This window comes from Xenopus laevis, chromosome 5L (genome assembly GCF_017654675.1).
Source record: "Xenopus laevis strain J_2021 chromosome 5L, Xenopus_laevis_v10.1, whole genome shotgun sequence".
NCBI classification, from domain to species: Eukaryota; Metazoa; Chordata; class Amphibia; order Anura; family Pipidae; genus Xenopus; species Xenopus laevis.
This window is the reverse complement of record NC_054379.1, coordinates 70,698,871-70,724,095: the sequence shown is the minus strand read 5'-3', so window position 1 is coordinate 70,724,095 and position 25,225 is coordinate 70,698,871. Positions and strand designations below refer to the sequence as shown.

General features: G+C 35.5%; 1 protein-coding gene across 14 annotated transcripts in view; it reads left to right on the top strand.

The window, feature by feature from the left end:
* The window catches only part of ptprk.L (protein tyrosine phosphatase receptor type K L homeolog), a 291,695-nt gene that overhangs the window by 246,121 nt on the left and 20,349 nt on the right, over positions 1-25,225 (top strand). For 4 of the 14 annotated variants that reach the window (XM_041562917.1, XM_041562921.1, XM_041562918.1 and 1 more), the window contains 7 exons: positions 4,098-4,127; positions 12,702-12,862; positions 13,717-13,752; positions 15,495-15,506; positions 16,241-16,425; positions 16,600-16,687; positions 18,907-18,983. In XM_041562917.1, the coding sequence (XP_041418851.1) occupies positions 4,098-4,127; positions 12,702-12,862; positions 13,717-13,752; positions 15,495-15,506; positions 16,241-16,425; positions 16,600-16,687; positions 18,907-18,983 (589 nt within the window). The remainder of the gene's footprint in view (positions 1-4,097; positions 4,128-12,701; positions 12,863-13,716; positions 13,753-15,494; positions 15,507-16,240; positions 16,426-16,599; positions 16,688-18,906; positions 18,984-25,225) is intronic. The other 10 variants (XM_041562924.1, XM_041562929.1, XM_041562926.1 and 7 more) reach the window with 6 other exon arrangements.

Below are 25,225 nucleotides of genomic sequence, written 5' to 3'. Positions count from 1 at the left end.
ACGTCTGGGATTACCCCTTCCTACAAAATCCTTGGAGGGTTTTAAATATCTGCATGAACCACACCGGGAAACACCACACTTGTAACAACCCTTAGTCTCCAACCAATGAGTTGGTCGGGTAGTGGAGTCCTTAAAAAGACTGGGAGATAGTCTAGACCCCAGACTACGTCCTTTCTTATAGGTAAAATTGGGTTGGTGTGGAATGACATTTTTTAAAAGTGGGTCCTGAGTCAGAATTTTCCAATGCTTGTGGATAATTTTACGAACATAAGGGCTGTCGCTCGAATAGGTGGTAATAATACGGGGAAATTCTCTAACAGGGGGCCTCCTCTCAGTTCTAAAGCGTCTAGCACATTCTCCCCCCCCCCCAGTTACATTAGATCACTGCATGTAAAGTGTTTTACATGCACTAATCCCTATTCTTAAAGATTGAAAGTGTTTTCGGGCCTTTGAGAACAAGCTTTTATTATTCAGCTGCTGGGCATTTTAAAATGGAAAAGCTGTGTTGTTTATGATCAGGGTGACTGCTGTTTAGGACTGAGCTGCAATACTTTGAGGACAGCTGATTTATACTGAGAATATAAAGAGCAATTCCCAGTGTTTATGCCATTAACCACTGCACTTTGCTTTCTATGCTCGGTGTACAAGATGTCATTTGAAATATTACTAATGACCAATTAGCTATCTTACAAGCCCCTTCACTGATAAACAGATTTTTAATAAAGTGTTTTGCTTTCAGATCTTTCCAATTGAAAGCTAAAGGCAAGGGGCTATTAGATATACTGTATATATTAACTATTAAATCAATATTACATTTGTTTTTCTTTCAGAAATGTAACTAAGTGTATATAAGTGGCACTTTTCCAAGTATGTATCCCTTTTAGGTCAGCTGCTTGATGTAAAAATACATTCACATATTCCATGGCAGTAGTAGTGATTACATTGTAGTAAAGATAAAACACAGGTGGTCAAAATGCACTTCCTGTAGTACTGAGGAACTCCAGTGTTGCTGAGAGGTGGGGTCCACTCCGCATCTCCCCAAGTAATTTCTGCCTTTTACTGTTAGGATTAATATATATATATATCTATATCTATATCTATATCTATATCTATATCTATATCTATATATATATCTATATCTATATCTATATATATATATATATATATATATATATATATATATATATATATATATATATTTATATATAATTTTTTTTTTTTTTTTTTTTAAATCTGGCGACAAACAAAGGGATATAGTGTGCCAAGAAAATAATAACAGTTTAGTGGCATTCAAAACACACAAACATAATAAAATTAAGTAATGAACCACAGTATACACTAGTTTTCAATATGAGATCAATAAATAGGGCTTGTACTAAACATATTCTTGTAAGGAGAAGTTGGCCTAGAGGTGAATTTATCAGTCTTTGATGGGGAATCTCATTCAAGAGACCCTAGTTCATTTTTACACTCGCTTAATCTCCTGGTGTCCCAGCATATTTAGTGTTCCTTTAACGGCTGTCTTTCTTGCTTTGAAGCGCTTTGAGTCCCACGGGAGCTATAGAAAAAGATGATTCCATTACCCTTAATTAAAAAATATATATGTTTTTTATTTCTTGCACTAAACAAAAAAATGAAAGTTGCTGCCTGGTCTATTAAAGGAATTGTTCAGTGTAAAAATAAAAACTGGGTAAATAGATAGGCTGTGCAAAATAAAAAATGTTTCTAATATATTCAGTTAGCCAAAAATGTAATTTTTTAAAACTGGAGTGAAATGATGTATAACATGTCAGTCAGAACACTACTTCCTGCTTTTCAGCTCTCTTGGTTTCCACTGACTGGTTACCCTGGCTGCCAGGCAGTAACCAATCAGAGACTTGAGGGGGGGGGCACATGGGTCATATCTGTTGCTTTTGAATCTGAGCTGAATGCTGAGGATCAATTACAAACTCACTGAACAGAAATGTACCATGTGGCCCCCCTTCAAGTCGCTGACTAACTCAGAGTTATAGAGCTGAAAAGCAGGAAGTTGGATTCTTTATTAGACATCTGTTCACTCCAGCCTTTATACATGACATATTTGGCTAACTAACTATATTAGAAACATTTTTTATTTTGCACAGCCTATCTATTTACACAGTTTTTATTTTCACACTGAACTATTCCTTTAAGTCACACATTGCAACAGGAAAGTTGATAAAACAAGTTTCCAGTCTGTAGATGCTTTTTTTTTTTTTTTTTTTTATAATGACCTGTCCTTATTCCAACGACTGCATCTTAGGTAAGGGAAAGGTTTGTTTATACAGTGCTCATCATCTTCCTTTGATTAAATTACAATTTTATATGGGTAGTACCGTAAGTTCAGGGAAAACAATTTTTCAGTAGTACTTTCTAATAGCAAAGATTTAGAAAAATATACAATTTTTTGAAATAGAACACTAGATGGAGTACATTACCGCCACATGCCCTACTGATTGTGTTCATTGTTAGCAAACATGTATGCTTCTCCAATTTTTCCACTTAAAGGTCGTATTATAAAAACAGTTAGGACTTCATTCATTTTAAAACTATTGTCTTCAATCCAATATTGTAAAACAGTTTTTTTTTTATATACAATATTTGTATTTATAGTCATTAATCCCAGCAACTGAATTTATAGTATGCCATTTGAATTACACCTTGATTAGTATTTCCATTCAAATGATCTTTGTGTTGCTTCACAATTTAGCAGTTATTATTAATCTTAACCTACTTTTTGGTATTGTGTATATTGGATGGTTTAGACTGTTTGCCAAGTAAAAAAAAAACATCCATAACCTAGAATAACAGTATTTTATCTGTGTGTGTGTAAATATACACACATATATCCAGACTAATGTCTCCTTGATGTCACAATCTTTAATTTGATGGCAGTGTTGGTAAAGCCTGTTTCTTCGTTGTTGTTTTTCCGGATGACATTGTTGACTTTTCTTGGGACCAGGGTCCTAACTATAAAGGAAGCAGCAGGTATAGGGACCCCATGAGGTCCTAATTCATATACAATTATAAATAATAAAATAAATTATTATGCATTTAATATAAATAAATATTGGTAAAAACTGTTCAACCTGGGAGCCTGAAAAATAATCTGCTGTGGGCCCCAGTAATATTTAGTTATGCCACTGTTTGGAACTATTTATTCTGTGTGTAACATCTTAGCTTAGCATTCAGACTCTGGTCTAAGTTCTATTGCATGCTACTGCAGGATCCACATATTTCACTACTGCAAACTTGCTGAGATTCTTATTACTGCAAATTGAGCTGAGCATTAGGGGTCCATTTATTTATTTATTTTTTGCGATGACCTTTTGGAATTGTGATTGCTTGCTTATTTCTGCTACACAGAGGTGACATGATCTGTCACTCATAGTCCAAGTACTTAAAATGTCTTTTTACTTCAGATAGATTACAGGGCATAGTGCAGCCATGATGTTATTAAACTGTCTATATAATTGTGTTGGCTTTCTATTAATGCTATAATCTGCCTCTTATAAGGCTCTCTTCATGGGTCAACTAAAGCAGATCTGTTTAACACTCTCAGGGCTGTACATATAATATCTGTAAGATACCTCATTTTCTAAGTCTCAGACAGTTAAGCGGATTTTTCCAAAAGTCAGGGGCACCGACATTTTGATCAACTCTAATGAATGACCACGTTCTTGTAGAGACCACAAGTAAACAGGGTTAAATGTATGCCTGGAATACAAAACCATTTAATTGTTCATTTTGTTTTCTTTTTTTTCTTTAGCTTTAATGTCAGCATGTAATTTACACAATGGTCTCTTAGCAAAAAGCCATTTTATTTATGTATACGCATTGTTTTGCATCTAACATGTATTTTCTGTTGATGTGCATGGCAACATATATTTACTGCATGAGAACATTTAAATGCTAACAAGTGCCTCATTTCTATGGATAATTTGATATACTTTATTTTAAATGCCCATTTTATTTATTTTACATTTTGTTTCTTGTGCTGCTTTGTTGAATGTGGATGGTTCATGCTTTTTCATTCACCATTGCTTCTTTTTCCCCACTGTCTGTGATTTGCTTGCCAGGAGGAGCTACTATTCTTACTCCTACTACCTGTAAGTAGAAATTGGCCATCTCTTTTATTTTTATTTTTATCAACTAACTAAAATGCAGTGTCCCTTTAAAAATAAGAAGGGAATCATTTCTAGACTCGGCACCATGCTATTACATGAGGGCATTCTTGAGTGGGTTTAAACAACTAAGTTGGTACATTGCATAGGCACTGCCAGACTATGCATTCTATATGTACATCATGCCTTTATATGCCTTATCTTTATCCTTTAACCCACTGCTTTTGCACTAAAAAACATGCACTAACTTATTAATCATGTACTATTCTTAGAGGGATGTTGCATTGCATTTACCACAAGCTGCTAACCTGTTTTTGTTCCTTTGTTATGTCTATGTAATGGGATCCATATTTACAAATTAATCACTCCATATTGGTGTTCAGGATAAAATCACAGTAGTGTTGAGGGGAAACTGGTGTAAAGGAGTCCAAGGGTGCTATATGTGGTGTACTCTGCAATTTATGAAAACTTAAATTGCTAATTCTTTGCAAGGGTTCATGTGATGGTGGGATTTTCTGTTCAACATATAAATGTTAGTGGTCTTGATTTTGAAAGGGCCATCTGATTTGCATGCTTAAAATGTACAAGGTTTTGAGTTAGCAGGTGCAAGAAGATGGGAGAATTAAATTTAAATATATTGCAATATATGGACTAACAATCCCTGTATTGCAATATATGGACAAATAATCCCTGTTTTGTTTAAAGGTTCAGTAGCAGTATGCACAAAATGTCTCAATGTCTTAAATATATTGATAATGGGTTGAGTGTAGAGGACTCTTGTATTTGTCAAGATGGGAGAATTGTAATACTGCAATATTACTATGGCACAATTATGTGTCTATTATTTAAAATTGTGTTTATTTAATTATTAACTGGATAAAGCTTCTAGAGCAGTATATAGACTTTTAGCAATAAGTACTGTAATGCTCGAATTAAGTAAAAGCTTCTCTCTCTGCAGATACATTGTTACATTTCTATAAGTATTTGCTTATTTCAGAAAGCCTTTGTTTTGACGTACGTTTCCAATGCATTAAGGAAATATGTAGGATAGTTACAAATAGGCCTTTATATATTGCATTTATTTTCCTTTGAAGAACCCTGATCTAGTGACCATTAAGGGTAAGAATTGGGGAGCTAAACCTGAATACCAATTAAACTGTAATTTATGTTGAACTTATAAGTGTCCTAGATTGTTGATGCCGTGGTACCAGTGTTTTAGTAAATATGCAGCCTAACAGGGTCCTGCCAATGTATTTGATCAATAATGGTTGTTGAAGTTAAACTGTCTCAGAACCACTGCTCTCATAATCTGAAACTGCAGCTCTGATTCACAAGGATTGGCTCAATGGGACAAATACAGGCGCCCAGCCAAAAGGTCAGCTGATATTGCTGTATGGTTTTTCTACTACAATAATTGCTGATGATTTTTCTCTGTGTTTGTATTGTTGTTAAAGAGGGCCTAATGAAACAATAGGCAGTCGTTACCTAGTTCCTGTGTATTGTAATCTTATGCTTTATAGTAGTTGATTTAACAAAGCACACCACTCCAACTCTTACAGAAAATCATTATGCTACGTTTGGCAGAAGTTATTCTTTTAGTATTTACACCTGTCTTTATGTTTTGCTACCCTAAAATATTTTGATACCTCAGGTTCCCTCCCTTGCTGTCTGATACTACTTTGAGAATGCCTGAGACATTGGTGGTTGCTGAAGAAAGAATTCTAGGCAATGGGGCAGGGATAGTATATCTGTTGTATGTGTAAACACCACATAATGCTTTCTAACATGTATAGTGGCGTAAATATCCCTGCAGCCCTGTGCTGGAGTAAAAGTCATTTTTGTGCAACTATTGTTTGAACAAGCATTTGAGGATGTTGTATTTTAGTTTGTGTAACACTTAAGGCACACAATAATGGGATACTCATTTTAAAATATTTGCTGGTAAAATAATTTCTATAGCCCAAGGATAACCAGTTTAGAAGTTTGACTCTGGATTTTGTACGGCAACTCATTAGATCCCTGCAGGGAATTGTAGCTGAACAGCTGGTGAGATGTAAGCTGAAGATCCCTACCATAATCTTATGTAATTAAAGTATATGATACCTTAAGGTAAAAAGTAATAAAAAGATAGCTAGGCTTTCAAACCCTTGGGGTTCCTACGTCTATTTAAATCTGCTGTGAACTTGGCAAACACAGAAAGACATTAAATAAAAGGCAGTCCTTTTCAAACTTACAGTTTTCTGCTTTGTAGGATCTTTTGTGTTAGTCTGACACACGCTAGCTCTGAAGAGAAGTGTGGGTTTTATTTGCAACATGTGCCAACTGCAGAGAAACACAGTTACCTCCAGAAATACAGTATTATTGCCAAACATTTTATAGGGGTTGGTTGTTCAACTTTAAGATAACTTTTAGTATGATGTAGAGAGTCATATACTGAGATAAATTGCAATTGGTTTTCATTTTTTATTATTGAAGGTTTTTTAGTTATTTCGTTTTTTATTCAGCAGCTCTTCAATTTGCATTTTAAGCAATCTGCTAACTAGGGCCAAAATTACCCTAGCAACCATGCATTGATTTAAATAAGCGACTGGAATGTGAATAGGAGAGAGTCTGAAAGGATCAGTAATAAAAAATAACAATACATTTGTAGCCTTACAGAGCATTTGTTTTTTTAGAAGGGGACAGCGACGCCCATTTGAAAGCTGCAAAGAATCAGAAGAAAAAGTCAAATAACTATAAAACTATAAAAAATAAATAATGAAAACCAATTGAAAAGTTGCTTAGAATTGGTCGTTCTATAACATAAGAAAATTAATTTACTTTAATATACTTAACAGCCAGCAATAGAAAAATATTAAATCTGACAATATAATGTAGACTTACATTAACAGACAAAACAGAAACTTAAATAGTGTAGGTTTTGAGCAATTGCCCTCAGAGCAAAATAAACAATGTTGGTTCTCTCAGTAGTGATTACAACCACTTTCCTTGCAGCCACTTCTCATTCACTTGAACTGAAAGATCTGTGGCAGACACTTGTGCCAGTAGGTGCGTATGCTAGATGTTAGACCCTGGCTAGTGTAGCATCCTAGATAAATATATATTTTTATGCATGGCCAGCTTTACACAAATCAGAATTCCATGGGGGGAAGGTGATAGGGACCTTAGAGTGTAAGCTCTACTGGGGCAAGGGTGATGTGAATGATGTACTATCTCTGTTAAGTACGCTGTTAATGTTTGCCTGTATAACTAAATGAAAGTAACAAGTAAGGAAAAGATGAGTTTATCCATTTACTGGATGTAATGTCTTATAATTGTGGCATACTCTGAAATTTTCAGAATTGGATTTCTATAAGAAACATCCAAGAAATCACATTGCTCAACAACATTCTTCAAGACATATACCTCCCTCGCTGTAGACTTCAGTCTGTTCAGTGCTCATTCCCCCTCATAACTGAGTTTTTTTTAGTTAACAGTTGAATTCTCCTTTATTTAGAACCTTCCAATTCCCCTTCCAATTAAATTTGTACTCATTACTTCAATATCAAAAAATGACGCCTTCCCTCACTCTGCGCTGGCTAAAATGAAAAATCGCCGGCGCCAATCACACGTGGAGATTAGTTTTCCGAAGTTGTCTCACGAGGAAACTTCGGGCGACTTCGGAAAACGAATTGCCGCGTGTGATTAGCGTCGACTATTTTTCATTTTAGCCAGTGCAGAGTGACTGAAGGCGTTCGGGAGATTGGTCGCCGCAAAGACGAGGCGATTAGTCGCCAGGTGACTAAATCTCCCCGAAACGCTCAGTGTAACCTTGCCCTTAATTGTAGCTTGCTTGATCGGCAGCAATGCTACCTCAAAACAATATTGTCAGCGCCCCATTAGGCAATAAATTTAATTGAAGTCCACGTTACATAATGGTCACGCCCACCCTTGTTGTAACATTGCTGGTGATATTTTCAACTGACAATACTGCCTTTTTCAGTATTGTCAGTTTAAAATTTCAACTGACGATAAAAGCCTTTACTTAAGCATGGAGTATAAATAAGAAGAGCCCATGCTTAAAACAGACCCCGCGGTCTGGCCCACCCCCTTAACCGTGTGATTTGCTATCTATAGTTATACTACTACCATTACCATAGCTAAGGGAATCCTTGAGTTTTTCAGACTCCCTTCCCCAAACCGAGTAAATACCAAACTCCAGTGACAGCTAACAACATAACTAATTAAAAAAACAACAACAAAAATCCAACCCCAAAGCTAGTGATAGTGAGTGGGAAGCTACCTGCCTAAAATGGCAAAAGGCTTAAGTGGGGTGTTAACGTTTAGACTAACTTAGTATGAAGCAAAGAGTGATATTCTGTGACAACTTGCAAATAGTTTTAATTTTTTATTTGTTGTTTTTGGGTTATTTAACTTTTTATTCAGCAGCTCTCCAGTTATAAATAAATAAATAAATAAATATAAATAATAAAAAGTAGTGATAACAATAAATGTGTAGCCTTGTTTTTTGAGGTGGGATCAGTGACCCCATTTGAAAGCTGGAAAGAGCCAGAAGAAGGCAAATATTTCAAAAACTATAAATAAATAAATAAAGGTTTCTTAGAACTGCCCATTCTGTAACATATTAAAAGAAAATTTATAGGCGAACAACCCATTTAATTCTTCTTTGCTCTATAATGGAACCCAATCCTCCCCCAGTCATACCCCACTCCTATAGCTTCCTTCCTGGGCTGAACCTGGTCCCATCTTTTCAGCTGCTATACGTGGCTCTCATTACTGAGCATGCACAGATTTCTATATACTTGGACCTAGTTCACTAACCTATCCATTTTCATTATTTATTAGAATTCATTAACCATATTCATTGTCCACTTCAATATTTGTTTGTCTAATTGTTTACAAACAATGAGGATTACAGGCAATTGGCGCAGAGTGCAAACAATAAAACAAACACAGAAATTGTTTTACTTTCAAAAATCCTGATTTACCAGTATATCCTTGAATCCTGCTTTAGGGTAAAAAAAAAAAAAAAAAAACTGATTACATTCTTATAAGTGGCAGCCATGGTAAAATTAAATACAAATGATAAAACAAGGGAGCATCTATGTCTACAAGGTTATGTTAGCTAATAGTTCTCTAATAACGGAAAATAAAGTATCGAATTCTCTGTAACTGCGTATATACTAATATAGCGTGATAAAATGGCAGTTTTCAACAAATTTACAGTTATAGAAACCTTGTAAGTTTAGTGAAATGCAGTTAATGACATACACTAACCCGCAATTGGTTTATCTCAGTTCAGTCACATTATGCTTAAAATAAAACTGCATTTTATGACCATTTTATAACCTGTTGATACCACTTTTAATGCAAAGACTTTCCCTTAGGCTAGCATCATATATTGAGAACATTACTTCACTGATTTGTTGATTAAAAGATGTCCACAACACCCCCATATTCCCCTGTGGTAGTAAGGCTGATGCTCACTCAAGAATCTTGTTAATCTGTAATTTTCTGAGATGCTTCTGTCAGTCATTTGGAAATTACAGATATCTTACTTTAGAACATGGAAGGGTTGAGTAGTTAATCAACTGACTGGCCTGTAGCAATTCAGATAACAAGCAACCAGCTGCAGAGCAACAAGAAGGGAAATTCTGGCTTGGGCATGTCCTGGAGGCTGGTTTTCTTGCAGTAGCTAGAATATTTGACATAAGATGCTTTACACAAGTGGCCATGCCTCATCACCATATTGGGTCATGGCTTAGCTGTAAACTGCTGAACAGGCTTGCACCACCTTGTAACACTTATGCACTCTGTGCACGCATAAGGTCTATTCAGCATGTTCTGTAGTGTTATTTCAAGTGGCAAATTATTCTGTAAATAAAACATTACAGTTTTAGCCATAAGATCAGAGCATGGGTTGCTGCCATGCCAAATGGAACAAGTGACAGACATTAGGCTAATGCCACACGGTGGCTGTGGAAAAAAGCTGGCCTCTGTGCTGGCAGCTTCTTTCTTCTTCGTCTGCACCCGGAAAAATTGCATCTGCCTGGGTGCAGGCAACATGTAGGAAAAAGGACTGCACATCGTTAAGGTCGCTGGAGTGCATGAGACGCCTAACGCGTTTAAGGGGTGTTCCCGAAACGCGTAAGGTGTCTCATACACACCTTAACTAATTTTTAATGGTTGAAAAAAAAAAAAAAAAGTTACTTTTACTTCAATAGGTGGTGGTGTGCCATCCTTTTTCCTACATGTTGTATGCTGCAGCTGAGGAGCTCTGCATGATCGTGGGCACATCTGGTCCTCCCTCCGGAGCACATTGCAAGGGGAGTTCGAGTGAGTCTTTACCCTATTATTTTGAACTGCCTGGCACAGGCACACGCAACAGATTTCAGCAAAAAAACACGAGACTTGTCGTTTCTGCAGGCGAAGAAGAAAGCAGCTGCCAGCGTAGGGACTGCTTATCGACTTGCTTTTTACGGCAGGCCCTGGACATTAGTTTTAGATTCAAGGAATGTTTGAGCCTTGTTAAACATGGATGGACTGCAGTACCCTACACAAAAGCCAAGGCATGCTTTATTTAATTATCATCTGTATTTGTTATAGAAAACTAACATCATATTTGCTGATGGTACTCCTACAATTAATGACCTTTTACTTGCAGTTTTGCTGTGGGCTGCATGGGAGTGTGCCTGGTTACCTGATATTAAAGATTGACTTTCTTGTAGTGTACATTCATTTGGCATTTCTATTTACATATATCTATATCTATCTATATATGTCTATAGCTATATATCTATATTTTGATATAGCTAATTTTTCAACTTTCCAAGCGGTGAGATATTCAGCTTTTTGTTAAATATTTATTATGAGCCCCAACTTATACAGGTATAGGTGTTATCTTTAATTCTGGAATGCTATTTCAAATAGTCTTCTAGTTAAACAAATACATTTTTTTGCTCATTTGCTTTTTCTTTGTAGTTATAAGACAGTTCAATATATTATATTAACTGAGCTAACCTGAATCTGCGGTCATGGTGTACCATAGAAAGGCACCATGTTTTCCCCAATGGTTCTGGATAATAAATACTACTCCTGTATTGGATGGCTACTTGAATAGCCCTGGTTATTTACCAGAGTTTATGAAAGAAAAAAAGGCAAACCATGCATCTGCAGGAAGAACATGGCAACATACACCAAGCAACCTTTAATAGTAGAGTAACAAGAATAACCAGTAATCACTCATCCTGAATTAGAGTTGTGTTTATACATTCTTTGTGTATAAGATGTCCATATGTACTCAACCAAAAACACCTTTTAGATAACTTGCATGACAGCACAATTTGGCAAAGTGCTGATTTATTGTACTGTTATTTGTCTTTTCCCACCAGATGGTGTTTCCAGTATTGTGCCTTTCATTTTCATTTTTGAATTCAGCTAATGACCTTTGTAGCAATAGCCATAGAGATTTCTTGAGGCATTACAGTTCCCTTCCTTGTCTCTTAAGATTCTGTTCTTGATTTATTAGGTTCATGGTTTTTAAATTGAAAGTTTCCGTATACAATTGTTATTGTGTTAAATGATAAAAGACAACCTTGGTAATTTGTGTGTGTGTGTGTATATATATATTATATGTGTGTGTGTTAAAATGTTATCAGTTCATGTCTGCAGGACTTCCTGATACCCCCTCCTCCCTTTTGGAGTATTTAAGTGTTCACATTTGGCTGTCCTTGGAAGAGAGTCAGTTATTCATATTGCTGCGTACTAAATGTCTGTGTGAAAGAACCCATTAATCCTTACCCTGAACTGTAGTTCCTATCTGCCAAATTGAAGAGCATTTTGATAACTATCCACTACTGTATGTTTAAGTGTAATGCTCTCTGTCTCTGCAAGTTAATTATTTAACAGTTTGAGAGCATGTTTTATCATATATACACTTTTCAACAAATTTTTTATGTAACATTCAGAAAATGAGATGGATTGGAGAGCTTTTGCTATATTATAGCCCAAAATAATCTTGCTTAACTTTGCAGCAGGTCTTTAAGTTACTTTTGTTTTGTTTTTGTAAATGCTGCCTGCTTTTTAGGGTCGATTACCCTAATATAAAAATTAATTATGAGGCAACATTTTTTTGTTATTATTAATTTACTCTTTATCTCTATACTTATATTGTCTCTTCATGTTCCAGTCATCATTATTCATATTCCCTGTAATGATGCCTTAACCCTTGCTGATTACAATGGTGTGGATTCAGATGTTCCCAAATTCTTGTCACAGGCCATATTCAGCCTTTACCCCAACTCTTGGCAGGAAACCCTTAACCTTTTGCCTTGAAATAGACAATTTTCAGGGTTCCTATTGACTCCTGATACCTGCGTTAAATGAAGTAGGTGCTGTCCACTAGTAGCATAGCCATAAGTGTACTGCAATTACAGCCGTACAGGGACCTTCTACTCCTAGATCACCAAAGTGTTACTTTTACTATTATTTGCCCCTATTTTTAATTGTATGATGTTACTCAGCCATGTGGTTTCATTTGTTTTTATATTGACATTACAGCAAATTGGCCAAGAAACGGAAGGATGCCATGGGAAACACCCGCCAAGAGATGACTCACATGGTGAATGCTATGGATAGAAGTTATGCTGACCAAAGTACTCTGCATGCTGAAGATCCTCTGTCTATCACCTACATGGACTCCCACAATTTCAGCCCAAGATGTAAGTGTGCCTAAAAAGGTTGTGTTCTTTGTAACTATTCTTTCCCCACTTTCAGACAATATCTTTGTTGCTTTTGGAGACATTTAGAACTTTACAATCAGGATACAGAAGTCTTAACTAGTTTTACAGTGCCGACAGAAATAATTTTGGTATAGAAATTTGCTTAAGAGAGGATAAATGCTTAGAGGATACCCAGAATCCATACTTTTTATCTTTTCAACCAGCTTTTACAATAGGTCAATATTTGTATTGTGTCAATTTTATTATTACCTATATTATTGGGAATTAAGTTACCGTAAGCTATTTGTGACCCTGATCAACAGTGCAGCTCTTTCAACACATTGATGGCTGTCTTCATGCATCCCTGGCAAGACTGCTGTGATTTGCTGACCTAATTGTCATGGGCCAACTGCAACGCTCATCTGTCACAGAAGCTTTTTAGAATGCCACATTGATTCACACACATTGCATGATTTCAGCAAACATCTACAAAGCACTCACATTCATTTGTGTCTTAGAAGTGTTAGTAGGTTTGCGTAATCAACGTTGTGTGTTAAACTCTTTAACAGGTACTTATTATGCTAATACAGAAAAAACCTTACTGGGCAAGTTATGTTTTTTTTGCCCAGAGCCTACTAACTCACACATGTTCAGTATTGTTCAGTTTTTATGCTTGAGGCTGATTTGATGCTCATGTAGCTCCGTCATGTTTTTATATTGTAATCTGTCTTGTTTCTTGTATGCTGAGCTAAATATTGGTTGTTGATGTATAGTGTTTGTTTGTATGCTCATCTTTATTCAGTCCACTATAATTGGAGATTATGTATATCTTCATGAGCTTTGTTTTCCTGCAGTGCCCAATGATCCACTTGTGCCGACTGCTGTGTTAGGTGAGGACCTAGACTGCCATCATGAATAGATCCCGCATGAATTGTCTTTTTTTTTTTTTTTTTGCACGTGATTTATAATCTTGTCCAGTGCTGCATTGTCCTCTTTGCTGGTTATCTGAGGTTTACATGAAAAGGTGCATTACCCCACTATAAGTACAAATGCTTCAAGCCAAATAATGATTATGGCTCAGTCAAGCACTGATTCTCCGTTAGCTACTAATAAAGCTGAATATTTATTACATTTTAGGATTTAAAGTTTTCACCATTGCATTGTTTTAATATGGGCATACTGTTGTGATTGGAAAGCCTGCTGGGCTAATACTTGAAGCCTGCTTTAATACCTTTATTGTTAGAAAAAAACTTTATAACAATTTTGTATGGCCATATTAATATGCTCATATCATAGGCCTATGTATTATTTTTCTTCATTTTATTGTCTAACCAGAACAAAGGACTTTATGGCACACACTCTATGATTTCTTTTCCCATTTATCTTCAAAGCTCAAATGCAGAAGTTTGAAAGGGAGGGTAATTATTTAAATAAAAATGTTATAAGCCCTTTAAACAAGTGTTTCAGCTAACAGCTCTTCAGTTGGCTGGAATTACTGCTTTGAATTTCTACCAGTAGGTTCTGGGAGTAGTAGTTCACAACATCTGGAAAGCCTTAAGTTTGATAAGCTCTTTCACTCTCTAAGGCATATCTAATTGCTGTAATTAAAAATGTGAGGAATGTGTTGCTAATAAGCATAGAAGAACTTTGTAAAAAAAAAAAAAAAAAAACTCATTATTTAGGGTTCCATTCCTATTTCATGGCTGTTAAACACCACATTTCCTGTTACTTAGCTTAGCTTTGTGCATACACAAGAAAGAAATATGTGGGATCTGGCTGTGTAAAACATCTTTTAATTATTATAATCATTATAATTATAATTAGTGACTGAAAAATACATTAAAGAAACGGTAACACCAAAAAATGAAAGTGTTTAAGTAAAATATCATGTTCTGTTGTCCTGCACTGGTAAACCTGGTGGTTGTATAAACAACCTACTTTTTAAGAATAGTCTGACCTGTGCCAACTGTACTATCTCTATTTATTACTGCTGCTCTGTAAAGAGATTATGAAAATATGTTTGGGTACTTGTGCATCTGCCTGTATGAATTATTATCAAATAGGGCAGTGGTCTGTGTCATTCTACAATGGTGTAGCTTTACTCTTATTGTCAAATACATTTTTGGGTAAGTCTTGACCAGGTCTAATTTATGAAGGAGGCACAGTATAGTGTTTTTTACTACTCAATTCAAAAGCTTGATTGTATATTGCAAATCTGGGTTGTACTTGCAGGGAGTATGAGTGTTTGTGGTTGACATGGGCTTTGGCCAGATTTTGCCAGTGGGCCTTTAGTCATGCCTTTGATCAGAACTCGCCGTACAAAGTGGCAGTTCTATACATGTTGAATGCTATGTGACCTAGCTCACATCCCCAGGTTTTGAAACTGTCCTTTTTATGGCCATGAGCCCTCACAATTACAAGTTGTTATTGCTTCTGTGACTACATGCTGTTTTGTGTTAGTACTTTCTGTTACTGTAGAATTGCATGCTTGTTCTATCTTATTACTTTAAACATCCCCGCAAGTTCTTGGGCATCTGATCTAATCATTCCCCAGCTGCTCCAAAACACAGGGTGATTTGATAGGTTTCACTCAATCATTTTGCCATTTCTCTTTCATGCTGCGCTGGTATAGTGCCGATCACTGGTAAGTCAAAAGGTTCTCCTTCAGCTTTACATTTGTTCTAGCAGCCCTCACAGAACCAAATTTTTTGGAGTTGAAAATTCATGCTGTTTTGCAATATAGCAATCATAAGTTTTGCTGAGATGCCCATTATTGCCCCTATTACTTTTGCCAGCTGTTATGTTTGTACTTGCCCTATAAAATGCAGTACAGGAAAGACAATATTTAGTTTTTCAAGTATTTGACACAAATTAATTGTTATGAAAAGAAATGTGTTTGCAGAGAATCTGTGCTGGTCAGTGTATATTGTTTGATCATTTACATAACTAAATCTAATAATGTGACACAGTTAAATACATTTCTTTTATTTGTGTGAAAAAAAACAAAGCTCCCGTGAAAATGCTCTTCAGTTTGTACAAACGCAGTCCCTGGTAATCATGTGACTTTTACCTTCTGATGTAATTAATTATATATTTTGTTTCTTAATTGAAATGCATTGTTTAAAGAAAGTAATGCACTTAACATGAGGTGTTGAAGGGTCCATTCCATGTGCTGGATTATATGTCGGCCACACTTGTCTGTAACTCATAATAGGTGAACGTGGACCCCGAATATATTTTACAGAAACAAGCTTCTAAATTTAATTTCTTTGACCAAATTTAAAGAAGTCATACTGCTCCATGGGTCTTCTGTTGTACATCATCTTTTACTTTGCACTAAAATTTATTAATATGCACTATCCATTGTGATATCCACAGATGAAAATCACACAGCAGCTGCAGAAAACAACCGTCTTCTAGATGTTCCACGTTACCTATGTGAGGGGACTGAATCTCCTTACCAAACAGGACAACTTCATCCTGCTATCAGAGTTGCAGACTTACTACAACATATCAATCTGATGAAGACCTCTGACAGCTATGGATTCAAGGAAGAGTATGAAGTAAGCGCAGAGTGTCTAGACCATATCAGAAATAGTCATATTTTTAAGTTCATATAAACCAAATTGTTATGCTTCATGTTTAAAGTAATACTGTACATTTGTCCTGTTGATATTTCCATAAAGGTACAGTATATTTATACATAGAGTGTAAGTTATAAGTCTCTTCTGTTTCAGAGTTTCTTTGAGGGCCAATCTGCTTCGTGGGATGTTGCTAAAAAAGATCAAAACAGGACAAAGAACCGTTACGGAAATATTATTGCATGTAAGTGTGAAATGATTTGTGTTTCAAGCTACTCCAGCCTTCTTTTATACTATTTAGTACCTAGCATATAATAATGTTACTCCATTTTTTAAACGTTGGGTTCTGCAAGTTTTTTTTTTAGGTTCACTGCTGCAAATATGAGCTGTGATATAAAGTATTGAACAAGGTGGGATGTGTTGTTACTCTCCTAAACTGCTACACATTGTATTGTCACCACTCCCTTTCCTAAATCAAAAGAAAATAAAAACAAAAGAGATAGACACAAGATTAAAAACTGACATTCGATAAAGACCAAGAAATCTAGCACTAAGAAGTAAACGTTGGGTTTTTGTGGGCTGTGGTCTCAGCAGCTGAAAGCTAGTGCCTTGCAGATATATTCTCCAGCTCTGCATTTAGGGCACACCATGCAAGCTCTCCTGACTCATAACAGAATTATATGCCACCTTATTTTTTCAGCAATATATTAATTTTTCCAGATTTTGTCAGCACAGTTTAGAAGCAGCATAATTGTTATTTTACTGCACCCACTCTCTGCTCTTTGTTGTTACTCCATGTTTAATTGCAGATTATGTTGTATGTATATATGTATGTTGCTGTGAACAAGGATTGCTATAATTGTGCATGTTGAGTTTTTTGTTCATATAGCCAAAATATCCAAAAATGCAAACATTTTACTTGGGTTAATGCCATTAGGGTTGCCATCAGAAATTTGCTTTGCCTCATGGGATGTCTGGGCCCCAACTTGGTTCTTGTTACGGTCCAGTAAACCTGCATTCTGTGGGACATGCTCATAAAGTGAACTGAAGATTTTTTTAAATAATATTTTGGTATAGGTTGTTGAATTTGTTCTTGAAACTTCTATGATGTATTACAAAATGTGTTAATGTTTCGCAATGAATTAACAGGAAGCTTGTGTTACGGTAATTCCAGAGAAATACCACAGGTGTGTTAGCTGAGTTCACATGATGTAAAGAGCGTATTCTCCGTACAGATACAATTATTTTTAACTATATTTTTAGGGCAGCCCTTTAAAAATGATTGCTTCTTTAAAGTGTTCCAATTGAGTTTGCTGCTTCGATTAATACAGAACAACCCCCTCAGTAAACTTTAGTAGATGTTTGATATCTATTCTTCTCAAATAGTCTTGTTTTTACAGTTTGAGATCGACAACCTTATTTTATTTTACTGCTGCAAACAATTCATTTATGGTGATGCTTTTGCTGATGTATCTAGCTGATTGTGTCTAGTAATTTGAAATGCAACATCAGGGTTCATTTTGAGGAAAGTGGTTATTTTTAAGTGAGTGTACTAATAAAACCATTACATCTCTACAAATATATAAAAATAAAACCTATTTTTGGACAGATTTGGGCATCCACTGTAGTTTAGGTGCATTGCTTGGATTTATGGATTTAAATTGGGACACACATCCCGTTCTGTTTGGCTTCTTATGCATCCATTTCTGATTATGAATGAATATAACTATAGGTAACTTACAATACATGAACGTTTCACTGGCACATTCTTGGGCCCTGTGGGGGCCCAACATGTCAAGCTAATTCTCTCTTAAAATAAATTACAACCTATATTTATTCCTTTAAACGTAACTGTGATGTCCTAAAAGGTTAGTTTGTATATACAGCTGAAAAGAGCCTGTAAATATTATAAATTCAGATATAACATAATAATATCGGATAGTTGTGATTTAATTTCCTTTTGTGCCCCCTTTTGTGGATACATTGAACATATTTTACATTGTTTTGTACTGGCTATGCACATTTTGGAAGTAAATAATTTGTGCTCCTTCCCTAAGAAGCTGGGGGCACCTCAACAATATATTGAGCAGTGATGCTGATTTTTTATTTATTTTGTACATATTTCTATAAATGAAAATGTATATTTGTGTATTTTCAGGATTAGATTGGGTGTTCCTTTCTTCTAAAGAGAATGCCATGCCAGCACTTCTCTCTTGCAACACATATATACTATCTTCTTGGTTGAAACAGGGTACTATATTGGCAAAACTGATCTGCTTGTCAGGCTAATCAGCCAGTAATTATAATGTTGCTGGGGTTTTGTCTCTCAGTCCATTTTCTACCCTTTCCTCCAAAGTGACCCTTAGCAGACTGTGCAATTTTGCGCTCTCCTTTTTGTTGTATATATTGAGCTGTAATTTAAAAAATGTGATTATAATAACTTGTCTAACTATTCCTCCCCAGACGATCACTCCAGAGTTATTTTGCAGCCAGTGGAAGACGACCCTTCTTCAGATTATATAAATGCAAATTACATAGATGTAAGTCCGCTGCACAGCCATCCCTCCCCATTGCATGTTCTGGGACTCTGCTTTTTGTACGTGAAGACTTTCTTTGCATGTCATGCTTTATAATCTTGATTGTCAGTGTTTAAAAGAAGAGAAACTGTACATTTTCCTTGTTCTTAGTTCTCACTGACATTGTTGTGCTTTCTTTCACACCTGACTTTGGTTTGGGCTGTAGATTTGGCTGTACAGGGATGTAAGTACCACTATATGTGAATAACAGCAACCCTCTAATAAGTGAATTATAAAGACACTGCTCCTAATTACTACTAATGCTTTTACCTGACATCTGTGCATGCGTCACCAGATTAACCATGTATAAATTGTGTTTTTGGTTCCATTCTGTCCTGCTTTTTTGTTTTTGTTATTTTCTTAACAGAGCAAAATAAATTAGTAATATAACGAGCAAGTGGCCAGTTTCTACCTGATTTTTGAAACGTTGCTTTTTACTCACATAATTCACCCCATGCTCATTTTTTTCTCTTTTATTTTACTACTTTGATTGTCTGGCTGCTTCATTTGCTTTATTTTACTTTATAAATCTATCTAAATATTTATATGCTCCCTATTGATATTACTTTTTAAACAGTTATTGGACTTACAGACCTACAGCTGCTGTTATTGGCATTTTACCTTACCCTACAGCAGCTGAAGGAATGTTTTGTATACCTTGTAGAGTAGAACAATGATCTTCTTATTCGTATGGTTTATTATCTATTTATTTAAACAGGCTGTAATGTCATCATGGGATATTTGTCAGAATTTCGTTGCTACCAATTTCAGGGTGACAATTAGGATGCCGTTTGCATCCCAATGGCTTTGCCTTATGCATGCAGTTGTTGTCTAAAGACAAGTCAGTCTCTAAGAGCATTACCAACAAAAGTGTGACAAATATTCCATTGTGACATCATGTTGACAAATTGAAATTGGAGCCAATGGGTAGCCTGGGTAACCCACTTTGGTGGGCTGCATCCAGCCCATGAGCCTCCACATGGACAATAATATCATGGCTTATAGTATGCACAGAACATTCCTTTTGTACAGCCCTGCATTAATATGTATACATTGAAATTCAGAAGAGTGGTCTGTGTGTTTTATAAACTATGTACACTTTTTTCATCTGAAAATAAATAGAAAATGTACCATTTAAAAAGTAGGATATATTTTATCTGTAACTAAACCATTAAAGATATATGTTTGGTTCTAGTTGATCTATAAATTTCTCAGGTAGTATAAGCTTACTCAGTGTCCCATAAAGTAATGATGCCACTAGTCTCTCTGGCAGCAAATTTGCATGGATAGACAAATAAAATTCTCATTTGAATGCTATAAAGCAACAGGTGTGATCAATTATCTATACAATGTAGCATTTCTGACTTGTCCCTGGATTCAAAAGAGAGATGTGACATATTCCCTCATATTCTCCTTACTTTTAATTAAGAATCTCTTAAAATAAAAGACTTAAATATAGAGAAAGAGATTAAAATTAAGCGAGTCTGCAATCAAATTGAACAATATTTTGTAGAGCTAATAATGAGCATTTGAATTTGGCTCTGTGCTGCCTGCAAATAATTTGTAGGGTTTTAAATAGCCTATAAGTGTTTTCTGAGATTGGCTCTTGAGAGAACTCTGTTATAGGCCATTTCATGTGCTCTTGTTTTGATTTCTTGTAATGGGCCCTAGTGTTCCATTGATTTAGCAATGTCAAAAGCAACTAAATTCCCGATACTCTTTAAACTGTACAAACTGTTCCTTAGAATACATGGATGAATTAGTCTGCTGAGTGTGTGAATTGCTATGCAATGCCTTGTTTGGTATTGCTGTGCGACTCAAACCTCAAAAATAATATAGCATACTAACGATATAATTATTGGTAGCCACAAATTTTTTTATTTTTTTTAATCAAATGTGCCTTTGTAATACCAGACAGAATAAATAAGTCTAGAAGAAGAAAATTGTTGTTGAACACAGAAGAAAAAACACAGGAAACATTATCACCTGTCACAAACAGATCTGTCTTGCTTGAATACAATGAATCTATAGGACTATTGGCTCTGTGTTCCAAAACCACATTGTGTAAGACAATATATTATGGCTACTGCAGAACACATCTTTTTTTAAGCCACCCCATCCTGCAAACAATGGGGAAGATGATTAATTTTATAATTTATAGACTAATTGTATTGATTTATAGACTACTAAAGTGATCTATATCACATGTTGACATTTCAGTGGTAATTCCAATGATATCTTTGTATGGTTATTTTAATTATATTTTATACTTATTATGTATTGATGTCCTAAGGCTTGGGACTAGAAGAAGTCAGCACTGAACCTTGTGAAGAAATGGCTTTGTAGATAACCCCATACCACAGTTCTAGAGTTGTTCTCCTAAGAGATTAGATGTCACAGGTCTGTCACAGACCTGTAACAGACCTTTCCAAAGAAATTAGCTAAGGCGAAATAACAAGTATATAAAAAAAAAAAACAGCAGAAAATAGCAGTGTTATTTAGAATATGATGTTGCTTGGGGGGGGGATGTATGACATTGTTACTGCCAAGAATTGTATTTGCAGCTGCTGGGCAGACAAATATAGCTTATAAATTGATTTATAACATATTGCTGGTGATATATGTTGGCGTTAATTGTCCTTTAATTAAAAAAAAAAGACAATTATTTTATTTATAGTTCTGTTAAATCTGTTGAGTGACTGTGAGCAAATAGGGGAATTATTTATTTGCATCCTGTACATAGAAATATAATGAGCATATAATAATTTCCATACATGTTTCTATAATGAACAGAGCAGAGGGAAGTTTAATTATTTTAATCTCCAGAGGAGAAGGAACCTCAGGAAAAGCAAAAACGCTTTTCTTTTTTTCTTTTTTTGTGTTGACCAAGTCCAATGTTTCGGTCCTCATTTCGATACAATGCCATTTCAACAAAATTTAAGTAACCTAGTGTGTTTGAACCAACCAATTGGTGCTAGATATAATATATATATTTATGTGATAGTGCCTTTCCTTCTGATTCTATATATTGGATTGTTTTTGGTTTCTTGACAGAAATAGGAATTGCTCCAATTTGGCCCATGATTATTTTCCCCAATAAAATGATGCTGTGTGTTTTTATTAGTCGTGGCTCGAGGGTTGTGTTACTAATCAAGCATTCAGTCATTTGAAAAGATTGTTATGCTATCCCTATTGTTTTAATCATGCCACCGAGTAGTGTTGATCAAATGCTTTATGTACCATAAGCCTAACGCTTCCTCATAATACATTGGCTAACATATTAAAAATTGAGTAGTTGATGTAGGTAGTGGCACATATGGTGGTTATTCATCATTTGTGACCTTTCATAAGAAACATAGGGAACACAGATTTTGCTGGGAATAGTCAGTACAAAATGTGCCATATGATATTCTCCTCTTAGGGTTTTTGTGCACTAACTTACATATGTCTAAGTTACAAAGTACGACAAGGCTTCTGATGTTTTATTTATTTTTTTTAGCATAAATTGTTACATGACTCTCAGAAAGTACATTTTACAGTATGATTGCACTGTAAATTTTAGGGATGCACCGAATCCAGGATTCGGTTTGGGATTCGGCCAGGATTTGGCCTTTTTCTGCAGGATTCGAATTCGGCTGAATCCTTCTGCTCAGCTGAACTGAATCCTAATTTGCATATGCAAATTAGGGGTGGGAAGGGAAATCACGTGACTTTGTCACAAAACAAGGAAGTAAAAATTTTACCCCTTGCCACCCGTAATTTGCATATGCTAATTAGGGTTTTTATTCGATTCGGTATTCGGCCGAATCTGTCACAAAGGATTCAGGGGTTCTGCCGAATCCAAAATAGTGGATTCGGTGCATCCCTTAAAAATCTGGGTTAAAAATTACAAGATTCATTCATTGTGTTTCTGCAAGCAACACCTGACTCTGCATCCCTTTTTCTCTTAAATAACATACCTGTGCAAATACACACACACCATAAATAAAAGAACCAAAGTAGCCCTGGATTTTAGAGTTTTCCTATTTTGCTTGCTGAAGACTTCAAAGTGCCTCTTGAAGGCATTAAGGGAAAGTTTTTCCTCCAATCTAATAAAGTGGCAAATTATTTCTGTGTAGAAAAAAACAAGATCTCCACTATTTTCCTAATGCATTCTAACATATCAGTATCTGTAAAGGATTATCATATCCTCATGCAAGCACCTCATTTTCAGTGGAAACAAATCCATCTTTGATTGTGTTTTCTCATAGATTATTTCATATTTTCTACCAGTTAAGTTGCACATCCAACCACTTTTTTTTCTAGATCTTTCGCCAACTTATTTCTGATTGACTGATACCCAACGCTTCCCTGCATAAGGGTGCCATATTCAGTACCCAAATCTCTCCTGACCAGGACATCCTAATAAGATGAATTTTGGAAAAGTGAACTCATTTGTAAAAACTAAGGTCATAGATTACTACATTAAAAACCCTTGTTTAAGGCACCTCTTCTATTATTGTCCCTTTTAATGCGTATAGTAATTAGATGTATATGATAGATTTCTTTGTTTCTACCTTGGCACTTGACAAAGTATTGTGCACAACTGAACTAAATTATTCTGATGTTTCCTCACAAGGAAACTTCGGGAGACTTTGTAAAAAGCACCATGTATATTTTAATTGCTGGTCAGTTAGCATTTTCAGGAAATATGTCACCTGTGGTTGGTTTCCTTATTTTGTGTAGATAAGTTCAGCACTTGCACAAGTCAAGTCAGTAGATTGCAACCAACTTCATAAAATGTGTGCAGTGCCTATAAAACCTATTCACCCTTTTGGAAATGTTAATGGTCTATTGTTATAGAACATTAAATCAAAGTGGATTTAATTTAGTTTTTTTTCACACTGATACAGAGAAATTTACTCTTTCAAGTCTTAGTGAAAACATATCTGTAAAGTGATTTAAATTTCAAATGAAACACACAAAATAACTGATTGCATAGCTATACACACCCTTTAATATGACACCTAAACCATCCCTGGTGCTGACAATTTCATATTACTTAAATCGAGATCACCTGTTTGTAGTCAAAAGGTTTCCACGTCTGGTACCATGGCAAAACCTACACCATATAGACAAAAGAACCTTTGGATAAAATGAAAAGGTGATTGAACAGCTCAAGTCTGGGTGATGGCTACAAAGACGGTGAATATCTCATTTTAGTACAGTTTAATGAATAATTAAGAGATTAAATTATGACAATTATGCCAAGGATAAGCCACAGAAAGTAAGTGACCGTGCCATTTGGCAACATGGGGGATGGAAAACAAAAGACCTATGACAACTTTCAAGAAGTTACAAACCTCTGTGACAGAGACTATGCAAACATCATCTGTTGCCTGGGCACTGTACCTGTTGCAAGTTTATGAAAAAGTCACAAGAAGAAGGCCACAGTTAACTAAAACTCACATTGACATCTTTTGTTAAGTTTTTCCAGAAGACATGCTAGACTGAAGTTAGCTTTTTGGCCATCATGAAGCATAGGGTGTTGTAGCATCAATTGTGCTGATGCTTCTCTGCAGCAGGCCCTGGAAGGTTTGTGAGGGAAGAATGAATGCAGAGAAATACAGTGAAATCCTGGAAAAAAACACAATGCAGTCTGCAAGAAACCCCAGCTTTGGGAGAAGATGTGGCCACATCTTAATCCAATAAAGAATATGTGGCTAACTTAAATGCTATTTAATTATAATTCACATTCAAACTGACAAAGCTTGGGCAGTTTTGCAAAAGGAAAAGATGAAAAATTGCTGTATCCATATGTGCAAATCTGATAGAGATCTTAAGGCTGTGAATGCTACTAAAGGTGCATCCAATAAATGTAAATTCAGAGACAGCGATGTGAAGTCAGTTATTTTAATTTATTAATTTAAATCACTTTGCAGAGATCTGTTTTAACTTTGGCATAAACAAGTCTATTTCTATTAATGCAGTGTAAAAAATGAAATCTACTTTGATTTCATGTTTTATGACAATGAAGTATGAACAATTCCAAATGGTGCATATTTTTATATAGGCACTATACATTTCCGTAGGGTTCTTTTTCTACTGCCCTTGATGCAAGTGCAAAGTGATGGCAAATTGTGCTATGCTCCTGGGCAGTGACTGTGCTTTGCAACTTGAGTTATCTAAGGTGTAGAGCACATTACTGTCAAGTGCAAGACAGCCCT